At 35.5% G+C, this 21,083-nt stretch overlaps 1 protein-coding gene across 1 annotated transcript; it reads left to right on the top strand.

Annotated features, from left to right (window-relative positions):
* The first annotated feature begins 465 nt into the window (after positions 1 to 465).
* On the top strand, positions 466 to 3,636 carry LOC134678094 (uncharacterized). Its single transcript, XM_063536543.1, has 11 exons — positions 466 to 494; positions 969 to 978; positions 1,219 to 1,374; positions 1,514 to 1,558; positions 1,719 to 1,751; positions 2,003 to 2,080; positions 2,328 to 2,405; positions 2,653 to 2,730; positions 2,978 to 3,055; positions 3,151 to 3,241; positions 3,566 to 3,636. Exons 1-11 carry the CDS (start codon positions 466 to 468, stop codon positions 3,634 to 3,636), a joined length of 747 nt encoding a protein of 248 aa, XP_063392613.1.
* Positions 3,637 to 21,083: the final 17,447 nt, after the last annotated feature.

Genomic DNA, 21,083 nt, shown 5'->3' with positions numbered 1-21,083 from the left:
CAACGATCGGAAAAAAGCGTAAAGTCCCGAGCTTTCCCGACGGAGATCCTTAATCTAGCCGTCATGTGCACATGCTATAGGGTTATCACCACAGTTAAAAAGTAGAAAATTTGGTATTTTTATTATTTACTCAATTAACGATTCTTACCATTGCCAATCTGCTCTGTATCACTTAAACGACCTAATACTTCCGGGAAGGATCGTCGTGCCTTTCCACCCTGTACTCCATTTATTTACATATAACATTATCAATACATTACTTGTAGGGATGGCAAGATACCATTTCCTCTTGGCAGCTGCAGCTCTTGAAGAAAAAGAGCATCGAAAATTACAACGCCGGGCCATAAGAGATATGTGCAACCCATTCGATATGCCCAACGAGGAGTTTCGGCACATAATATAGAGTGCGCAAATAATTGGCACTCTATTTGTGTGCTGAACTCGACGCCGACCTAAAACCTCAACATGGCGATGGATTGCCGGCACATCTTAGAGTAAAGTATAAGGGTGGGTTGCACCAAACCACCTGCTAACGTAAGCACGGTTCGCTAAATTTTAACGCTGAGGTGGGGGTCTTAACGATTGCTAAATAAAATGCGTTGCACCAACCATAAAATAACTGAGCGCTAAAATAACTAATCGATAATCGTGTTGCCGTATTATGAACGCAATCCAACAATTATTTTTTTGGGGGAATTATTTTTTAATATAGCAACCCAGTTATAAACGTCACGTCTTGATTTGGCGCGATTAATATTAAAAAGTTTGTTTGGTCAGTCCTGTGTCTAGTGCTTACCAAGTTATTTTCGTGTGGATGAAAAGTAGAAATAAGTAATAAAATAAGTAGAAATATGGCAAATTTAAGCCAATTTGAGGCAAAGTAAGTGTATCATGTTTGTAATATCATTGTGAATTCAGAATATAATAAGGAATGCGACAGTAAATAATGTATTTTTTTGTGTTTTCAGAGAACGTTCAGTAAACTTCAATAAAAATGAAATTAATGTATTAAAATGTTTAATCGACAAGTATAGCCCAATATTATTTAACAAAAAAACTGACCACATCAGTAATAAAAAGAAATCCAGCGTGTGGCAATTAATTCAATCGGAATACAACGCACAAAGTTCACGCCCGCGGAACGTCAAACAACTTCAGGCGAAGTTTGATAATTTTAAAAGAACTGCTAGTTCATCATTAGTTTAATCATTATTACAGGAAGCAAGCGCTGAACGCCGCGCCTTATTTGCAACTGGCGGTGGTCCGCCAGAGCGCGGTGGCGTGTCCACGGACACGGAGTGGCTCAGAAAAGTAATGCCACTTTCAATGGATGGTCTGAAGAGTGTCTGTGATGACGATATTATAATATGTGATGTAAATAATCAACTAATCGTGTATACCTGAATTGTTATCAGCTAACTGTTTGAGTCGTATTTTTCACTTATTTTATATGTTGGTTGTTTATTATCTTTTGCTCATATCATTGTATATCTTGTGATGTTTTCTGTTTTAGGAAATGAACAATACTTCTAATGCGGCAGATGCAGAGTGTGTACAGGTAATAAAACTATGGAGTTCCGGATGACCTAAACATGAATTTATATTATACTTACTTAAATTATTTTGATCACATTCACTATGGTTATTATTATGTGTATTGTGTATGTGATCCAAGTAAATTATATTTAGAAATGATAACCTGACTTTGTTTGTTTCAGGTTGGCGAGATACTTCATGATGAAGATAGGCCAGTATGTAACATTATGTTTTTAATATCTTCTTTCTATTGTATTCAGTGCTGGATAGTAATTAATCTAAGGTGAGGTAATTAGATTCCCTTATCTTAATGAATGAAGGATTCTAATTTAATCTGTAATTTTTGGGTTTGTATTGTATTTAAACTTTATTGACATCGCAATAAATATGATTGAAAACATACTTAAACAAATCCAAATTAACATTTTGCAGTGTAAAAAAATCTAAGGTTTTATACATATTACAGGAATCTACTTCTGCACCTATAGTAGCAATAGTTCCTGCAGCTGCTGCTATTACTGACACAGCAGAGTCAAATTCCCAGGTTAATTACAATACCTATTTCGATTCTAGATGTAAATTATAATACTTTACCTAATTACATTACATTGCACACCTAATTACTTCAGTTTTTCACAGGCCACCTTTGACTCATTGTATTGTAGATTGTAAGATTTGTATTGTATTCAAACTTTATTGACATCACAATAAATATGATTGAAAACATACTTAAGCAAATCCAAATTAACATTTTGCAGTGTAAAAAATCTAAGGTTTTATACATATTACAGGTATCTACTTCTGCACCTATAGTAGCAATAGTTCCTGCAGCTGCTGCTATTACTGACACAGCAGAGTCAAATTCCGAGGTAAATTACAATACTTATTTCGATTCTAGATGTAAATTATAATACTATACCTAATTACATTACATTGCACACCTAATTACTTCAGTTTTTCACAGGCCACCTTTGACTCATTGTATTGTAGATTGTAAGATTTGTATTGTATTCAAACTTTATTGACATCACAATAAATATGATTGAAAACATACTTAAGCAAATCCAAATTAACATTTTGCAGTGTAAAAAATCTAAGGTTTTATACATATTACAGGTATCTACTTCTGCACCTATAGTAGCAATAGTTCCTGCAGCTGCTGCTATTACTGACACAGCAGAGTCAAATTCCGAGGTAAATTACAATACTTATTTCGATTCTAGGTGTAAATTATAATACTATACCTAATTACATTACATTGCACACCTAATTACTTCAGTTTTTCACAGGCCACCTTTGACTCATTGTATTGTAGATTGTAAGATTTGTATTGTATTCAAACTTTATTGACATCACAATAAATATGATTGAAAACATACTTAAGCAAATCCAAATTAACATTTTGCAGTGTAAAAAATCTAAGGTTTTATACATATTACAGGTATCTACTTCTGCACCTATAGTAGCAATAGTTCCTGCAGCTGCTGCTATTACTGACACAGCAGAGTCAAATTCCGAGGTAAATTACAATACTTATTTCGATTCTAGATGTAAATTATAATACTATACCTAATTACATTACATTGCACACCTAATTACTTCACTTTTTCACAGGCCACCTTTGACTCTAAAGCGCCAGCTTTTCTCCTCCGAACCCGCTTGTCAAAACCACTTCGCCCTGCCACTACTGCTGCCGCACAGCCTCGTAAGTACCTAAGATTCCTCATGTATACTTCTTCCATACTAGCTCCTTTTAAAGTTATATTGCTTTTTATTACATAAAAACTATTTAGCTTTGCACCACCTAATTTCTTCTACATACAAAATATTGATTAAAATTATCTTATGTCCTACCCCAGTCTATTTCCATATCTAATTTCATCTAAATCTGTTCAGTAGTTAAAGCGTTAAGGGGTAAACAACTAAGACACATACACTTAAGTAATAATATTATAATAGGTGGGTAGGTATTTAAGCCTTAAATATCTGAAGAAATAGCTAGTCTTATATTTTTCATATTTTATTCCAGGTGACTGCGACTCCAGACCGCGAGGTGAAGCAGTTAAGAATAGAGGCTATAAACGCCACAAAACAATATGAAAAAAAATTGTTTGAAGTTAAGTTAGAAAATTTACTCCAAGAAAGAAAAAATGCAGAAGAAAAAAGAAACGAAGAAAAACAGTTAAATGAGCTGAAAAAAAAGAAACTGGAATTGGAAATTAATATTTTATTAAACCAAAATTAACAATATCTTAAAAATAAATAAAAATTGTATAAATAAAAAGCAGAAGTTTTTTTCAATTAAGTACCTGAAACAAGCCAATCATAATTTTAGATTCAACACTGATCTCTTCTCATTGACTTTGTATTTATGTTAACATGTTTTCTTATCTTACCTAACTTTGCTAGAGAGTTGATAGATTATTGCTCTTATCAGATATAACATGCTTACAAGAATAGAGAATGTTTTATGTACCCACCTACATATCTAAATGGAAAACTTTCGTTTCTCTACAATTTGTCTGTCAGTCCGCCAGTATTTCATTTACAATCTGAAATAACAAAATAAGTACTTTTAACATTGCAAGAATCTTTGGTGTAAAAGTAACACTGCAAAGATCTAGCAGATTACCTAGTTATATTTTAAGTACAATAGAATACTAGGGTGCATGACTGCCTAGAATATATAATCCTTTATAGTTATAACTAGACTGGTTTTTAAAGTATTACAAAAATACATGTGCAAAAATTAAAAACCGGGCAAGTGCGAGTCGGACTCGCGCACGAAGGGTTCCGTACCATACTGACCCCGCCCGACGTTGCTTAACTTCGGTCAAAAATCACATTTGTTGTATGGGAGCCCCACTTAAATCTTTATTTTATTCTGTTTTTAGTATTTGATGTTATAGCGGCAACAGAAATACATCACCTGTGAAAATTTCAACTGTCTAGCTATCACGGTTCGTGAGATACAGCCTGTCGACAGACGGACGGACGGACGGACAGCGAAGTCTTAGTAATAGGGTCCCGTTTTACCCTTTGGGTACGGAACCCTAAAAAAGAGTATGGATGTGCAGTGACTCATTGATAATTTTTTTCTATAATGATGTTCCTTTTGTACGGCATAATCACAATGATCAGATATATTGGAAGGCGAAAATGACGCAATTAGTAATATCGTCGATATCGTCACAGTAGAAATAGAAATAAGGCTCAAATGAGTGTTTTTGAAAATTTTGTAATTTCATAAAAGGGAATTTGAAGTGTTTCTTAAAAAACTTCTTAACTTACAATGCATAATCATACCTAACTTTTGTTATTAAACGCAACCTCTTCAGGAACTTCGAAGTTTTTACTTCCGCATTTATAGAAGTATTATTCAATACGAGTATTAGCTACGTGTAGCTAAGGTACCAAATCATAACTGTGGTGGATTGTTTACAGACTCAAGGACAAATGGATAGTCTTCCCAGGAGCAGGGATGCCAACTTAGTGGTTTTACCACTAGATTTAGGGGGAAATAAACCAGCTAGGGATTTTTTTAGTGGCTAAATATTTTTAGTGGTTTTTTTAGGGTTTTTTTTTTGGGTAGAAAAAGGCGGCAAATTTGAAAAATGTAGATATCGTCTCATAGAAAATTTGAATTTCGCGCCTTTTTCTACTGACAAGTTTTGCTTGACCATCTATAACGTTCATATGTGTATGATCACAAAAATGTCGAACCGGTTGAAAATCATAATAATTTACTAAATTGTGGAAAATGTATAAATAAAGAATTAATTAAACGTATAATTTCTTTTATTTTTTATTTAGTGGGTTTTCCAAAATAATAGTACAGTTTTAGGGGTTTTAAGTTGAGCTCTAGGGGTAAAAAAAAATTGGAGTTCGCAACCCTGCCCAGGAGACAAGCGGTCCCGGCAAACCATCGCTAGAGGTTTCCGGGAGGCATACGGGGTTGATAACATTTTGGGTACAATAGATTGTACCCAAGTAAAAATATTTCCCCCTCCGTTACCTACTACTAAACTATAAGATCGCCAAAGTAATCCTCCATTGTTGGTGTTGCTTCACAACAGATTGGTACATTTTGTTACAAATAGCTGGTAAGCATCTTATAATTAAGGACACATTTTTAGATTGCGGACGTAAACTGCAAATTACTGTCGGTAAATGCGAGGTTCCCAGGCCGGGTACATGACTCTTTCATCTTTAACAATTCTTTAATAAAAGACGAGTTACGAAGATTGCATAACGACCATATTGGAGAATACTTTCTTCTGGGTAAGCAGCAAGTTGTAATATAGGTACTATCATGGGATTTACGCACTAACCACGCACTTTGCAAAAAGCTTAATTAATACCGATATATAGATACCTAGAGTTTATCCATGCAAGTCACCTGTTAGTTTTACGTGAAGTATGGCGCGGCAAATGAGCTGCAAAATTGCATGGACACATTATGAATGAATTAAATTCGCAAGGTGACCTACTCGTAATATTGCGGCTAGGTTACATTGATTAAATAGTCGGTGTAAACTTAGCCTGCTAGAATATAATTATCTAGGTATGTGCAAAAACGAAGAACACCAAAAAAATCAGGTGATTCGGGGTACGCTCTTGAGCCATGGCTCATGACACCCGTGCTGAACGCTGCCCAGAATAGTCCGGAAGAAAGGTACACGGCCTGGCACTGCCGCGTGCGAAACACAATAGAAAGAACGAACGGATATTTAAAAAATATATTCCGCTGTCTGGGATACGACCGTGTGCTCCTTTATAGCCCGGCTAAGGCTTCGGCTACTATTATACTTGCTGCGTACTATATAATATAATACATCATTACAAGTAAGTGAGCTTTAGCATTTATACATAGCTTTGCACATAATGAAATAAAACAAGATTTGGTGTTCAAGAAAAAATAAAGTTTTCCAGCCGCAAATAATTTCATTTTGGCTCCGCTCCTGAAAATGAAAAAAAAAACCTAACCCTTGTATGATCACTCGAATCTTTCTATCCACGTTTGTCACGTAATTAGACCACATGAGCATTTCTCAAAAAGTTCGTACATTTCGATCACCTCTTAGATTTCTATTAAAATTGGTATGCTGGTAAAGTACCTACATGAAGCTGAACAACTTCCACTATATTTCCCAAAATGTCCCAGAAAGTTTCTATGAAACATTCCTTTTTTGTTACCAAATGTGTAAGGAAATCCGGTAACAAAACAGGAATGTTTCATAGAAACTTTCTGGGACATTTTGGGAAATATAGTGGAAGTTGTTAAGCTTCATGAACCAAACTAACTAGGTTGTTGGTTACGAAAAAAAAAATACTAACAGTCCACCTAGTTGGACAGACTGGTTTTCGGCTAGTAGTAGACGGATATAAGGATAAACTAAAGGCTTTAGATATATTTTACTTGCAAATAGAGCTATTAACAACTTAAAGCAACGAATTGGTTGCCATCGCCCGCCGCAAACATCGACACCTCAGCAGCAGCTCAACCAGCCGTCAACTTTCAACCAGCAACCGCTTCTATTACAGGAAACTGTGTCGTCCTCCATTTGGGCAGCTTACGACCAAAAAGGGAAAAATCTGAGGTCAACTAACCCAACAGCAGCAGGCGTAGTCGAGCTCTAGAAGTACTTACAGGAACCGATGCTTTGCCGAACCAGAGACCCATTCCTGTGAAAGATATAATGTTGTGGCGACTTCCGTTCCCTACGAACGTGTTTTCTCAAAAGCAGGAAACATTTTGACAGAAAGAAGACTCACGGCTCACTTCAAAAAAACTATCAGCGCTACTTTTCATTAGCTATAATAGTTAAATACAGCATGTGTTGTAATGTTGTAAATATCATACATGTATAAACCGTGTAAATAGTTAGATACATTGTATATTCAAATCACTGTACATATCACAGATTTTTAAATACGCCAATCTAATTTTAACACAAGTTGTTTGAAACTATAATTAATTGCAGTTTAACATGATATATAAACAAGTATAATTGTTTTTTGTTTGGCAGATATAGCATGTAGTGACTTAGTAAAAAATAGGTAATAAATAATCATAGACTAGCTATCCCAGCTAGGTAACAGTCGAGTACAAAGATATATAACGCCTGGAAGTTACAAAATTATGTATCCATTTAAGTTTGTAGCCATATTTGGTTACTATAATAAATGAATAAAATGTTGTTCTAACCGGTCATACTGCCGAAAGCAATAATATTTGTTTCAACCCGTCACAAGTAAATTTAGTTCTATTAAGTCACATAGTAATTTTGTAGCTATTGGTCACACTGAAAATCTGTTCCTATTCGTCATCCCGTCAATAAGTTCTAACTGGTCACAAGGAGGATACAGAATATAGAGTCTTCTTTTGAAACTCATTCATGGATATAACAGTCAGTCTATGTTATGTATTAAAACTAGCTTATAGCTATAGCTTTGACATTCAATTCAAAGTCACAAGAAATAAGAACTTCACTTAGACGTCAGATAGCTTGTGCGTTGTGCGTGAATCTAGTATCTCAGAAATTTCTTTAACCTATAATTCGTTTTTTTAGCATTAGAAAGAACTTGAAAGAAGAAGCGACCTTGGCATGTCTTTTTATTGAAAAACGTTTTTGAAAATCAATAACTATTACTTATGAAAGCAGAAGAATATAAATGATCGTATTAGATTCATAATTGTTACATATTTGCCGTAACTTATTTATATAATGTGTTTTTCAATTAAAAGACACATCAAGATTGTTTACCTAATTTCTAATGCTAAAAAATACGAAGTATAGTTAAAGGTTATCCGTTGAAGAGAGTAATGGTGGAAGGAAATAAATGTCTTGTTAACGGTTGCTATGAAGTGAATCTCCACCGGCCTTCGGATTACATATAAACATGCATCAATACGTGCACATTATTGTTTACGTGTTAGTGTATACATAAATTTGTAACATTGGGCGTATACTCGGCACTGTCACCTTATTTGGATATATATTATAGTAACCAAATATAGCTACAAACTTAAATGGATACATAATTTTGTAACTTCCAGGCGTATACATATCTTTGTACTCGACTGTACAAAAAAGTTACATTAAGTAAAATTGTTGTGTTTTCAAGCAATGTACTATCTTTACTATCTTATGACAGTTATGACATGATACTGGATATAGTCGAGATTTTAGATACACCTACATACACTTCTTCACGTTCCGCGCGGTCGACTTACACTGGCCAGAACTTTGCCGGCTCATTCCACCTGATATTGGTTTTCATTTACTGTATCCCAGACAAGCCACAAATTTAAGAAATAAATTGTTATACGAAAATCCTTTAATTGTTTTCCTACAGATCGAACCAATTCATTGGAATGAATATACATGTATTGGGCCCTCATTTTGCTGTAAAAGAAGCTCCGTCCACTAAAATCTATTTGGTAGGAACCCTTTATGTATCCGAGTGGACCTTTTGTGCGTTCAGATCTATCAATGGATTTGAGCAGACTTTATTGAGCACTAGGATCCAAATAGATTATGTTGAAGTAACAAGTCTCCTAAAATCCATCAATGGATTCATGTAATCTATTTATAGCCAGCGATCCTTAGGAGAATTTTAGTTAACTTTGATGTCGAGAAAAAAGTACATTTCGCGCGAACACACTAGTTTTCTCTCCTGTGGGCAATAGTTAACGGCTTGTGGGCATGTAAGTAATGATTTTATCATAGTTCTGTAAATAAAAGAAGGACCTTTTCACGTGGATAAGGGTTAAATAAGAAAATTAACCTTTATAGCCCTTAACTCTTGTGTATGTCTACAGGAAAGACATAACACAGTGATCTGTTTGACCCATGTAATGTATGAAAAGACACAACCGGGAGAACTCCCGGTCCCATATCGACCACCGCGCCGCTCTGTACGAATTTGAATTTCGAACGTAACAAATTGCTATAATGGACTATATTATTATTGGCTGTATGCGGCTTGGTTGTCGTCGCATCACGAAATTAAAAAATAAAAAGGCGGGAAACGCGGCTCATTAAAAAGTTCCGTTTTAATATGAGCCGCGTTGATATTGATCATTGATCTTGCAATGGAAAAAAAAGGAGATTATACACAAAATATTTTCAAAATCTCCAAGTTCGTTACATTACTACGTTCTTAGCAATATCTGCAAACGGTTTCGAGAATATGCGATTAATTATATAGAAAAAAGCCCGCTGTCCTTAGAGGAAAACGTAAGCACACTTCTTGTAAAGTTCTTTGTACAATAACTTATGTTTGTATGTTACACAATTTTGTTTTGTTTACAAATATAAGTAAATTCTAAACAAATAAGTAGGTACGTTAAATCGATCATAGTATATTATTAATTTGGCGATTACGTACCTATGTATTCTGTTTGACTGACTTTATACTAAGAGTTAACTGAGTACCTAAGTTATTAACTCTCTCGTCGTTAACTTTAACAATTAATAAAAGTTATGATAATATTTAGATAGGGTAAGTGCGTCAGTTTTCCGTCCGGTGTCAGTTTCCGTCCACTTGACGGATTGGTAAATAACACATTTGATTTATAATTTGCTACTTGCGAAATATAATTTTTATGTGGATAGTTAAATTGTTTAGATATTAAGGGTGCAATAAGTCCAAATTTGTGCAGCAATGAAGTATTATACTCAAATTTCGTCAAGTGGACGGAAACTGACACCGGACGAAAACTAGCACAATGACCCTATATAAATGTAAGTTTAGGTTCGAAAACTATTATCATGCAGTACATACATACTACATGTATGCAGTACATACATACTACATATTTCATGTAGGTATATTTTGTGTTCATGAAACGTCATTAAAATACATACAGAATATTGTTCGTATTTCATTTTTATTTAAGTGCATATGCTTCAATAAATCTGCATTCAATTAGTTTATTTATAACTTTAGTTGTAATATCTAGTTTTTAATTTTAGTTTATGACTTTTACTTTAAGGTTATATTTGTTTTATAAATATCTGCAGTTCATTCAGTGTGTGTCTCCGATGGTCCGGGTAAACAGACTGGTGAATAATTTTAATCTTAATTTTAATTTGATTAATTTATTAATTTTTTTTTTTAAGTGTCTTGTGGATATCATTCATATATTTGTTCTTAGAGCCGAAAAAGGGGTCCGCAGAATAGAATTCCAAGTTATATAAGCGAGGGATACGAGATAATACTGTATTGTCACCATACTTAGTCACGTGGAAAGGAACATGAAATAGGGCGGTATGTCTAGTGCGACGTTTTCGAACTCGGCATGATAGACCGGATAGCAGTTCTGGGCAATCGTTAACTACATCAAAGAGGAAGTTCATGTCTGAAAGTTTACGTCTGTCTTCTAGTGTTAAAAATCATAATGCTGACATCTTAGATTGCTTTGTTGACTCAGATTGGGCAGGCGATACAATTGATAGGAAATCTACTACTGGATACGTTATTAGATTGTTTGGAAATATAATCTTGTGGAAATCAAAGAAGCAGAACTCTGTTACAAAGTCATCTACTTTTGCCGAATACATAGCTCTGTCTGATGCCGTCACAGAAATAAACTTTCTAACAAGAAATAGAGTTGATTTTTATATGTTGGAAAATTTAATGAAATTATAGAAATGCGACTCTGTTCCAATAGAATATGGTTTAAATTTCATCAAACTGAAGAAGTACAACAGGTAGGACCTTGACCTTGGGCCTTAGGAGGTTAAGTTCGTTTGAACTAGATTTCATAACGGCCCGAAGAGCAAGAGTCATTTGATTACGCAGTATGGCAAAAATAAAAAGGTAATAATTTTCAGTAAAATTATAAATGTCTAATGTTTCAGCCAGGAGCGATTTTAAGATGGGAGTCCAGCCAGGCCCTTTAATGACATATAAATAATTTATTTGTTTCCAATTTCATAGATGTATTTATAAATGGATGGAATATAAATGGACCAGTAGTATTAAAATTACAGCCCAGTTTTAGTACTTGAGCAGGACATAATTGTATTTTGATAACTTAACCGAAGTCATTTCAGTTTGTACATGATGTTCAAAGTAAAGAAAATATTACTACTAAACGAAACGAACGACCGGAAAAATTTACATTAGGTATTAACTAGGTATAGATATTACGAAGTCTTTTAATACACACATGAAGTGTGCCTTTGAATGTCAAGAGGAAGATTCAACTGGTAGAACGGGGTCATAAGCAGCTATTTTCCTTCTGAATTAAAGTCCAACATCGCCATGCACTTAATGCAAATAGGTATTCCATTCCAAGACCAAAGTACTAGTTGATATATGCTGCTGGTATGCTTCTAGGGCAGTTAAGTAGGTAGGAGATAAAGTCCTACCTTGTCATTCAATTACAATGACGTCGATCTAGTGAACAGTCCCTTCAACAAACATTTGTTATGTAGAATGATAGGAGAAATGAACAATCTACCTGCTGTTACTAAAAACATACTAGATAAATCATGTCAATCCTAATTGGAATCAGCATAATACTGTAATATGCACCTACTAGACACATCACATATAGCTTCTATCCGACAATGAGCAACCGGCCGCCCGTATTTCTAGCGAGGACCGATAGACTCAAACAAATGATAGGTAGAATAAAAAATTGGTATCAACACAAACAATGTCACAGCGGTGGAAAGAAACTCAAAGAATGTCAAGGACCCCTACCCATTAGTACCCTACAGCTATTGCTAACTAATACTTAAGAGGCTTTGCTCAGCCTGTTACCTTATGTACCTATGTTGTTGCCACTGGCAGTTGCGATAGGAAGGAAATGATGTAATTCCGATTCATTTCGAGGATGCACAATGCACATCTACATCGTCGTTTATCCTTGCCTCAATAGAGATGTATTCTACAAAGCTTGTTTGGCACCAATCTCAGTGTATTGTACAACGTTTTACAGTAGGTACATATGGCCCTTTAAATTTTTTATTGCCCTTAATCCCTAGGGTGCTAATGTAGCACCATATGTACCTACTGTAAAGAATTTTAACCGTAATCAACCTTCCTATTTATTGGTTTCCTTATATTTCTCCTTATCAAACAGTTAACTCGGAACAGCCTGTAGGTACATTAACGCTCAGGTTGTTTTCTTTTCAGTTACTCGTCAATTTACTTTTCCGATGTGACACTGTAATTGGTTCTCCATATTTTATACAGTGAGTTATCTACTGACGCAAAAGTATTTTGTCCTGCGGTTATTATTATATACGTTTTACTTCAATAATCATCCTATATCATTAGTTTTAGTGGTGTAAAATATTTTCATTTATTAAAATAATTAAATAAATATGAAATCTGTTGTGAACGTGAAGCCGGCCATTGGTAAACCGTTATTTACTTTAATTTTTTATTTATACTTAAAATACACAACTTTTTTTAAACATCTTTTAATAGGGGCTACAGTTTTAGATTTGTACAAGGAACTAGAGTTTGGGGATGCAAATGGAAAATATCCTAGGTAAGTACGTGTACTATTAGTTTAGTACCGCGCTAATTATGACTGGTCCAGACTTTGAATATTGAATCAAACAGAGCTAGCTACACATCTTAATTTCATTAAAGTCAGTTAATTTAATTTAAGCTTATCTTATCTAAGACAATGGCATTGTTAGGTATCATAAGGCCTGATTCGAAACAAATTTGACAAATTCAGAGTGATTTTTCTTGGATATTTTCTAGCTTACTTTATATATACACTACGACATTATAATTATCAGAATCACAAAATTATTATACCAAAAAATTTTTTTTTTATCAATTCTAAGATGATCAAAAAAATCAAATAAACGCCGCCGTCTTTTTAATTAGGCGCCAAATTGCTGTCAAAAACTTGATAAGTATGGAAGAAACTTGCACATAACTAATTTCCAACATAACCTGTTACCTAATATTATACCAATACTGAAAGGTAATTTCATTGCAATATCCATGAAACAATGAGGATCTAGACATATCTTCAAATATCTGGCGTATCAGGAATTTCGTCGATGTGGTGTCAGTTACCGGGCATTGGTTACTTTTCGACAGAGAAATCGACACCAACATCACTAAAAGAAACGGTTCGCAGCTTTAGTTTAATAATGCGGATTTCCAATATTACTTTGATAATATTTGGAGATGATCCACGATGTTTATGAGGCAATCAGCATGCTTAAGCCAGTACCCTCGAAATCGGACCAAAAAACTTGATTCAACAAAGTCCCACAGTATTGACCTATTGAACGGTATGGAGTGGAGTGTCCAAGGAATTAGTTCGTTAAAACAACAAAAACTATATGCAATATAATATTTCAAAATAAACATTGTTCTTGATAGGACTCAAACTAAGAAACTGTCAAAAAACACTGTCGGATGTATGATGGAGGGCATACAACAAAACTAACGACAGGAGCGGGAAGAAATGGAAAATGATGAATTTACTTATAAATAACAATTTTTAAACAAATTTTCAATAAATTATGGAAAAACAAATCTTGATTCAGCTAGCTTCAGTACCATTAATAGGGTTTTCAATTTGGCAGATTGAATTCGAATCAGGCCTTATAAAAAAAACTGATATGGCCTTCGTGAACTTAAGGACTGTTCAATTTACTAAGCGGACACTCTTACACCTCCTTTAATATGCTTATTTAAAAACGATTGACGTACACCACACAACAATATGATTGTCAATCCCTTATTCAACAATTGCTATATATTTGTTCCCTAATAAGCAAGGAGCGAGCAAATTTGATACATTGCAAGTTAGTTCTGCACTCACGATGCATAAGCAAGTACTCACAGTACAAATTCTCCAAGTCAAACGTGAACGAAATAATTAAAACATTTGGATATCATTAGAGTCTTGAAGATTTTACCAAATCCAGGCGCATGAGCAGCCCGTCTAATCCAGAAAACGAAGTATTGTCATGCGGTTGTTAATATCGAAAAAATACCTAGCAATTTGCGAAATTCCTCATAAAACAGGCTTTAGAGTAGGCAGACACTAAAATATAAGAAAATATACTATATGTGATGCTATAAAAAGCAAAACAATGGCCAAAAGAATTGCAGAGTAGCAAAAGTAAGCGAAAAAAAGCAGCGGCAACCCTTACAGCATTTTACATAAAGATACAGCCGTATTCATAAACAGTTAGAGCATTGATCATCAGTTGCTGATAACCGGATGTCACAAAACGTGACTCATAAACACTTTTTAGCGCTAAACAGTTGATCATCTCTTTATTAAATCCTCGGAAAGTTATGGAGCCGTGGACCCTTCTTTATGTGTTTATTATCGCTAATTTACAAGATGGCGGTCACAAAACAGCTGATTTTGACAACAGCAAAATCATGCTTATTTCGAGGAGATTTATTTCTATTGTACGATGGATTGTGCATTTAAGCGTATATAAAATATATGAATTAATTTTAATGTGAAAAACCAGTATTTATATATGTATTACGATAAATCTGTATTAAATTAGATATAATAATATATATGAATGATTAAATTGATTAACTTTTTTCACTTGCAACATCACATATACGAATCGGAAATAGCGGGAAAAATAATCTCCCGCTTTTTATTAAAAAGTTCATCGCGCCAAAGATTTGATAGTAATAATAGTCTGTATTGAGCGTTGAGTGTATTGACTGATAGTCTCTTCGTTTCGTGTAGCTACTTAAAATAAAAATGCAAGCGATGCAAGCGGTGCAAGCTATTGAAGCCATGAACATTGTTAACGAGTTGCCGCAACCACGGCGTCGAAAATTTTACCATAATAGGGCAGATCCTTAAAGGATCTGCCCGACGTAGAGTTTCGGCGGCGATACCCCTTTGAAAAGTGCACTATACATTACATAGTAAAGTTAGTAAGGGCGGACCTGACGAAGAACAAAAGAGGCGCTGGCCTGACACCAGAGCTGCAGGTTTTGACTGGTATACGGTGTTGGGGATGCAAAGAAGTAAGTATCACTATTAACTATTAGCTGCTATGAAACATAATATGCTAAAAACATTTTATCCTCACAAAATCATAATTATCAGGTCCAAGATGATGCTGCCGAGCTGCACGGGCTTTCGGAGCCGACGGTGAGCAGACCTGTCATTGTCATCGCTGACGCTCATTTGTTGCCCGTGGTCCTACTGCGTAGTCCTACTGGTAGTACCACGGGCAATTTTTTTTGTCCCTGGTTCTACCGGTAGAACTGTAACAAGAAAATCATAATTATGTATGCGCATTGGTCCTACTAATTGTATAGTACAGTCAATGTCAATATGGTGACATGTAGCTGGTGCTGCGGTCCCAGAGGCGTTACCGCGAACGATGTTTCCTGTCCTTTTCGCACTTATGATGTTTTTTGCAGTGCGAAAGGGACAGTAAATATCGTTAACCGTTCTCGGTAAGGCCTCTATGTGCTTATTACCATTGCATTCGATAGCGGTTGCGGTAATATTTCCAAAGCGAGTAGTATAGAGATAGGTTATTTTTATTTCTTTTTTTATATTTAACATACCAATTATGCACCTGTTATGCATTATTTGACGACCATATAAAATGCATGGCAAACATAAGGAAGAGAGAGATTTTTTTTTAAGTTCAACGCTCATCGAAATATCGTCGCGTCTCGTTTATTTACACGGGAGCGACTATATTTTGTTTCACCAATCGCCGGTAGCTTATCGCTTACTCGCTCTTGGTAGAACCAGTGCACTTCCACATTGCGCATATCCACAAATTTGAAAGTAATTAGGAATAAAAACAAAACAAAACTCTATTGCTTTAAATTAAAATCATGATATTAGAAACTCTTTATTTTGACAAATCATAAATTAATACCTACTAATGAAAAATTGATGTCAATGTAAAATTTACCAATTGGAGTTCTTGTTTATACAAGTCCAATATATCTTGAACATGTTCTCGATGAAAATCTCCGACAAGATTACCTGCTCGAAGTTTATCCCAGTCATGTAATATCAAATGTTGCTGACATACTTGACTGCCGGGAGGCACATATAAGTTTTTAGTAAGAAGCAAGTTAAGCCTTCGTAAGTTTTCCAGTTCCGAAAGCGGTTCCATTTCGCATCCGAAAAAGATGCACCTCCCTCCAATATCGATAATCCTTGCAAGTTGATCATCTTGTTGCTCAGCTTCGTCAACAAAGTCATTTTCAGTTTTTATGAAGTTCATCCTTAGTTTAAGACGTACGATGTACCTCTATATTGCTAGGATCGCAATGCAAATGACAGTAGTGGTTGACATGGTCTTTATTTTATTTTTCTTACAAAAACTAATTGCAGCCAGGATTTTACACATAGGCTGACATAGAGTTTACTCATACAAAATATTTTATGAAAATAACTTAGACGTCCTTTCGCTTCTAGTATTTAATAATTGGCACTTTCAGCTACAAAAATAAATATGGCAGTGTGACACATGGGTCTAATATGAGTAATATGTATAGTGATTGTTATCCACTTATCACGTGCGATTTGATAGCAATATGTTGATTGCCAGAGAAATAATATACCACCTACGTATTTAAGAATATTTTTTGCTTTGGCATAAATAGTAGATTCTTTATATTTCTCTAATTTCGTGGTAGGTTCTTAACACACAAGCTAAATCGAGACTGCGTTAACGCAGCTTATCTAAGGCATGTAGTACTGAAATCTCAGAATTTATAAGCTCCATCTGGACATGCATTATGAATTCGTCATTTTTAAGAGCGCTCTTACAAGAAAAGTCGAAATAATGCAAAATTGATGATACTAGTCGACGAAATTCAGGACTTTGTGCGCATTATTAGAAACAATGAGTACTTGTTCAAGTAAAAGCGTCTTCTTATCTTTTTAAATATCGTTGTAAATATTAGAAAAAGGACTTATTAAATTAGTAATGAATTTTTTTCTGATGGTCGTTTCCGAAAAACCGCGTGAAGCACTGAACGGCAAGCTCTTATTTGGAAATGTTGAGAAGTTTACTCTGCTAAACCTGGCTATTTTGTATTACTAATACCCTGTACTTTAGGCATATCAAACGATATTTTTCTTACATACCTTTGAGAAAGAGAAAATCAGAGTAAAACGAACTCAATTTTCTCTCCGAAACAAGTGTCAATTTCTACGAAAATCTACTTAATATCGAAGTCATTTTCATACTCAAGCAATCTGCAACGTTTGCTTATACTGTTGGTATACATTAGTGTTTATGAAATTCTACTATAATTTTTTGGCAATTTTTTGAAAACTACTCTATATTACCGATGACGCGCGCTCGCCAGCTCAGTGCCGCGGCAGAGCTTGTACAGGCAGGACGTGTGTCGGTCGGCTCCGCACATTTTCAACGGCGACGACGAGGTTTTTTATCATTGTGTGCGGCGGCCGCCGTGTTAAACGCTATACTGTGTGCGTGTAAACCGCAACGAGAGACTTTGATCCTAGCACTGTTTTTATATTATTATAATTTATAATGGTACAGTTTAATAAACTACCGGACAGGATTAAAAATATTTGAAACGACCTGACATTCTATATGTATTTATTTGACTCAAGATAGTACTCAGGGTCTGATGATGGAGCCGGAAGGTGGTCACCGGTACCAATGAACCATGCAACTAAACCACTTTGTGTTTAGGCTCGTTTTATTCATCTCAACAAGATCTTTGACACAAGATAGTACTCAGGGTCTGATGATGGAGCCGGAAGGTGGTCACCGGTACCAATCAACCATGCAACTAAACCACTTAGTTTTTAGGCTCGTTTTATTCATCTCAACAAGATCTTTGACACAAGATAGTACTCAGGGTCTGATGATGGAGCCGGAAGGTGGTCACCGGTACCAATCAACCATGCAACTAAACCACTTCGTGTTTGGGCACGTTTGATTCGGCTCAACAGGATCTTTGACTTAAGATAGTACTCAGGGTCTGATGATGGAGCTGGAAGGTGGTCACCGGTACCAATCAACCATGCAACTAAACCACTTCGTGTTTAGGCTCGTTTTATTCGTCTCAACAAGATCTTTGACACAAGATAGTACTCAGGGTCTGATGATGGAGCCGGAAGGTGGTCACCGGTACCAGTCAATCATGTAACTGAACCACTTCGTGTTTAGGCTCGTTTTATTCGTCTCAACAAGATCTTTGACACAAGATAGTACTCAGGGTCTGATGATGGAGCCGGAATGTGGTCACCGGTACTAATCAACCATGCAACTAAACCATTTCGTGTTTGGGCTCGTTTGATTCGTCTCAACAAGATCTTTGACACAAGATAGTACTCAGGGTCTGATGATGGAGCCGGAAGGTGGTCACCGGTACCAATCAACCATGCAACTAAACCACTTCGTGTTTAGGCTCGTTTTATTCGTCTCAACAAGATCTTTGACACAAGATAGTACTCAGGGTCTGATGATGGAGCCGGAAGGTGGTCACCGGTACCAATCAACCATGCAACTAAACCACTTCGTGTTTAGGCTCGTTTTATTCGTCTCAACAAGATCTTTGACACAAGATAGTACTCAGGGTCTGATGATGGAGCCGGAAGGTGGTCACCGGTACCAATCAACCGTGCAACGAAACCACTTCGTGTTTAGGCTCGTTTTATTCGTCTCAACAAGATCTTTGACACAAGATAGTACTCAGGGTCTGATGATGGAGCTCGAAGGTGGCGACGGGTACCAGTCTTTGGTTTATCACCTAGTGTCAAAGATCTTGTTGAGACGAATCAAACGAGCCTAAACACGAAGTGGTTTAGTTGCATGGTTGATTGGTACCGGTGACCACCTTCCAGCTCCATCATCAGACTCTGAGTATCACCTAGTGTCAAAGATCTTGTTGAGACTAATAAAACGAGCCTAAGCATGAAGTGGTTTAGTTGCATGGTTGATTGGTACCGGTGACCACCTTTCGGCTCCATCATCAGACTCTGAGTATCACCTACCCAGCAAACATTTTAAGTATTTTTTCCTGGGCTAGAAGAAGATTTTACCAATTTAAGTGAAAATGACGTCCTAAGTCACCAATTATTTTACGTATTGTACACTTTTACTTCCAAGTCAAAATATAGGGATAATAAAACGTAAATTTCACTTCATAAATACACCATGAAGTCAGGGACTTAGGGGTTGAAAATAAGGCAAAATATTAGGTAAAATTAACCTTAAACCCTGACCAATAGGTCAAATCTACTAATAAGGTATTTTAGGTGTATTTACGACGTAATTATTACTTATACGGAGACCATGAAGTCAGGGACTTAATGGTTGAAAATCTGTCGAAATATTAGGTAATATTAACTTCGAACCCTGACCAATAGGTCAAATGTACTAATAAGGCATTTTAGGTGTATATGAGACGTAATTATTTCTTATACGGGGACCATGAAGTCAGGGACTTAATGGTTGAAAATAAGTCGAAATATTAAGTAAAATTAACTGCAAAGGCTGACCAATAGGTCAAATGTACTAATAAGACATTTTAGGTGTATTTGTGACGTAATTATTTCTTATACGGAGACCTTTAGGTCGTCGATTTTATGTCGATTTAGCTACTAGTTTTAGGTAAATGTTACTTAAAATAGATACCAAAATGCGACCATATAGTTAAAATCACTTGTAAAGTACTATCAATACCATAAGGTTGTGCCGCCATTTTCTTTCATTGCATAATTTAAGTTGTTATATCTTGAATGGTGCCATCGCACGGTACTTCATTGTGCTAATATTCAAAATAAAACAATATTTTTGATCAAGTCAATACACTCACACACACAAATATTCAATTACAACACTCAATTACAAGCAAATATATGCATTTTGATTTTATAAAATGTTGAAAACTTAAATATTTCAAAAGCCCATCGATAGTTTTGTATGTAAACCTAATATACTGCACGAAAAAATTTTCTGTGCATTAGATTTCATCGTTCTTCATCAGCGTAATCGGCCTAAATTATTTTACATGAATTAGTGGCCGCCATTATCATTGCACAACTTAAAGTTGTTTTCTTGTTAGACATTTTGTTTCTGAGTGAAAAGAATATATAAGCGTAATGTTTGTGTCTCTTTTTCTCTTCATCGCGTCTCATCTAAATATTGCCTCGCAGAGTAATTATATGGATAAAAATATGTCGCCATCACGTCTAAAGGTGGTAAAGAATACCAAATTAGTACATTTTCACTACGCGGCACGTCGTGGCGACGTCGAATCCACGTCGGAAACATGACCTAGTGTTGACCTAATGGTTGTAATCACTAATTTACCGTCAATAAATACGTCGCCGGCACGTGCGTTTTTTCCCCATTTATGTCGACTCGACGTGCCCACGACGTCGATTCGACGTGCCTCATTTTGGTCTCCTGAATTGTGCGACCTAAAATAGGTGCCTTTTTCGGAATATCGACCAAAAATGTTTGCTGGGTAGTGTCAAAGATCTTGTTGAGACTAGTCAAACGAGCCTAAACATGAAGTGGTTTAGTTGCATGGTTGATTGGTACCGGTAA

This window comes from Cydia fagiglandana, chromosome Z, assembly GCF_963556715.1.
Source record: "Cydia fagiglandana chromosome Z, ilCydFagi1.1, whole genome shotgun sequence".
In the NCBI taxonomy this organism is placed as follows: domain Eukaryota; kingdom Metazoa; phylum Arthropoda; class Insecta; order Lepidoptera; family Tortricidae; genus Cydia; species Cydia fagiglandana.
This window is presented reverse-complemented; position numbering and strand designations above follow the sequence as displayed.

Excerpts from the sequence above, each read along its gene's own strand:
- LOC134678094 (XM_063536543.1), top strand. The coding sequence starts at position 466 with ATGGCGATGGATTGCCGGCACATCTTAGA. Across the intron at positions 1,559-1,718 it reads CAGATGCAGAGTGTGTACAG|GTTGGCGAGATACTTCATGA; the intron begins GTAATAAAACTA and ends TGTTTGTTTCAG. Across the intron at positions 2,081-2,327 it reads CAGCAGAGTCAAATTCCCAG|GTATCTACTTCTGCACCTAT; the intron begins GTTAATTACAAT and ends TACATATTACAG.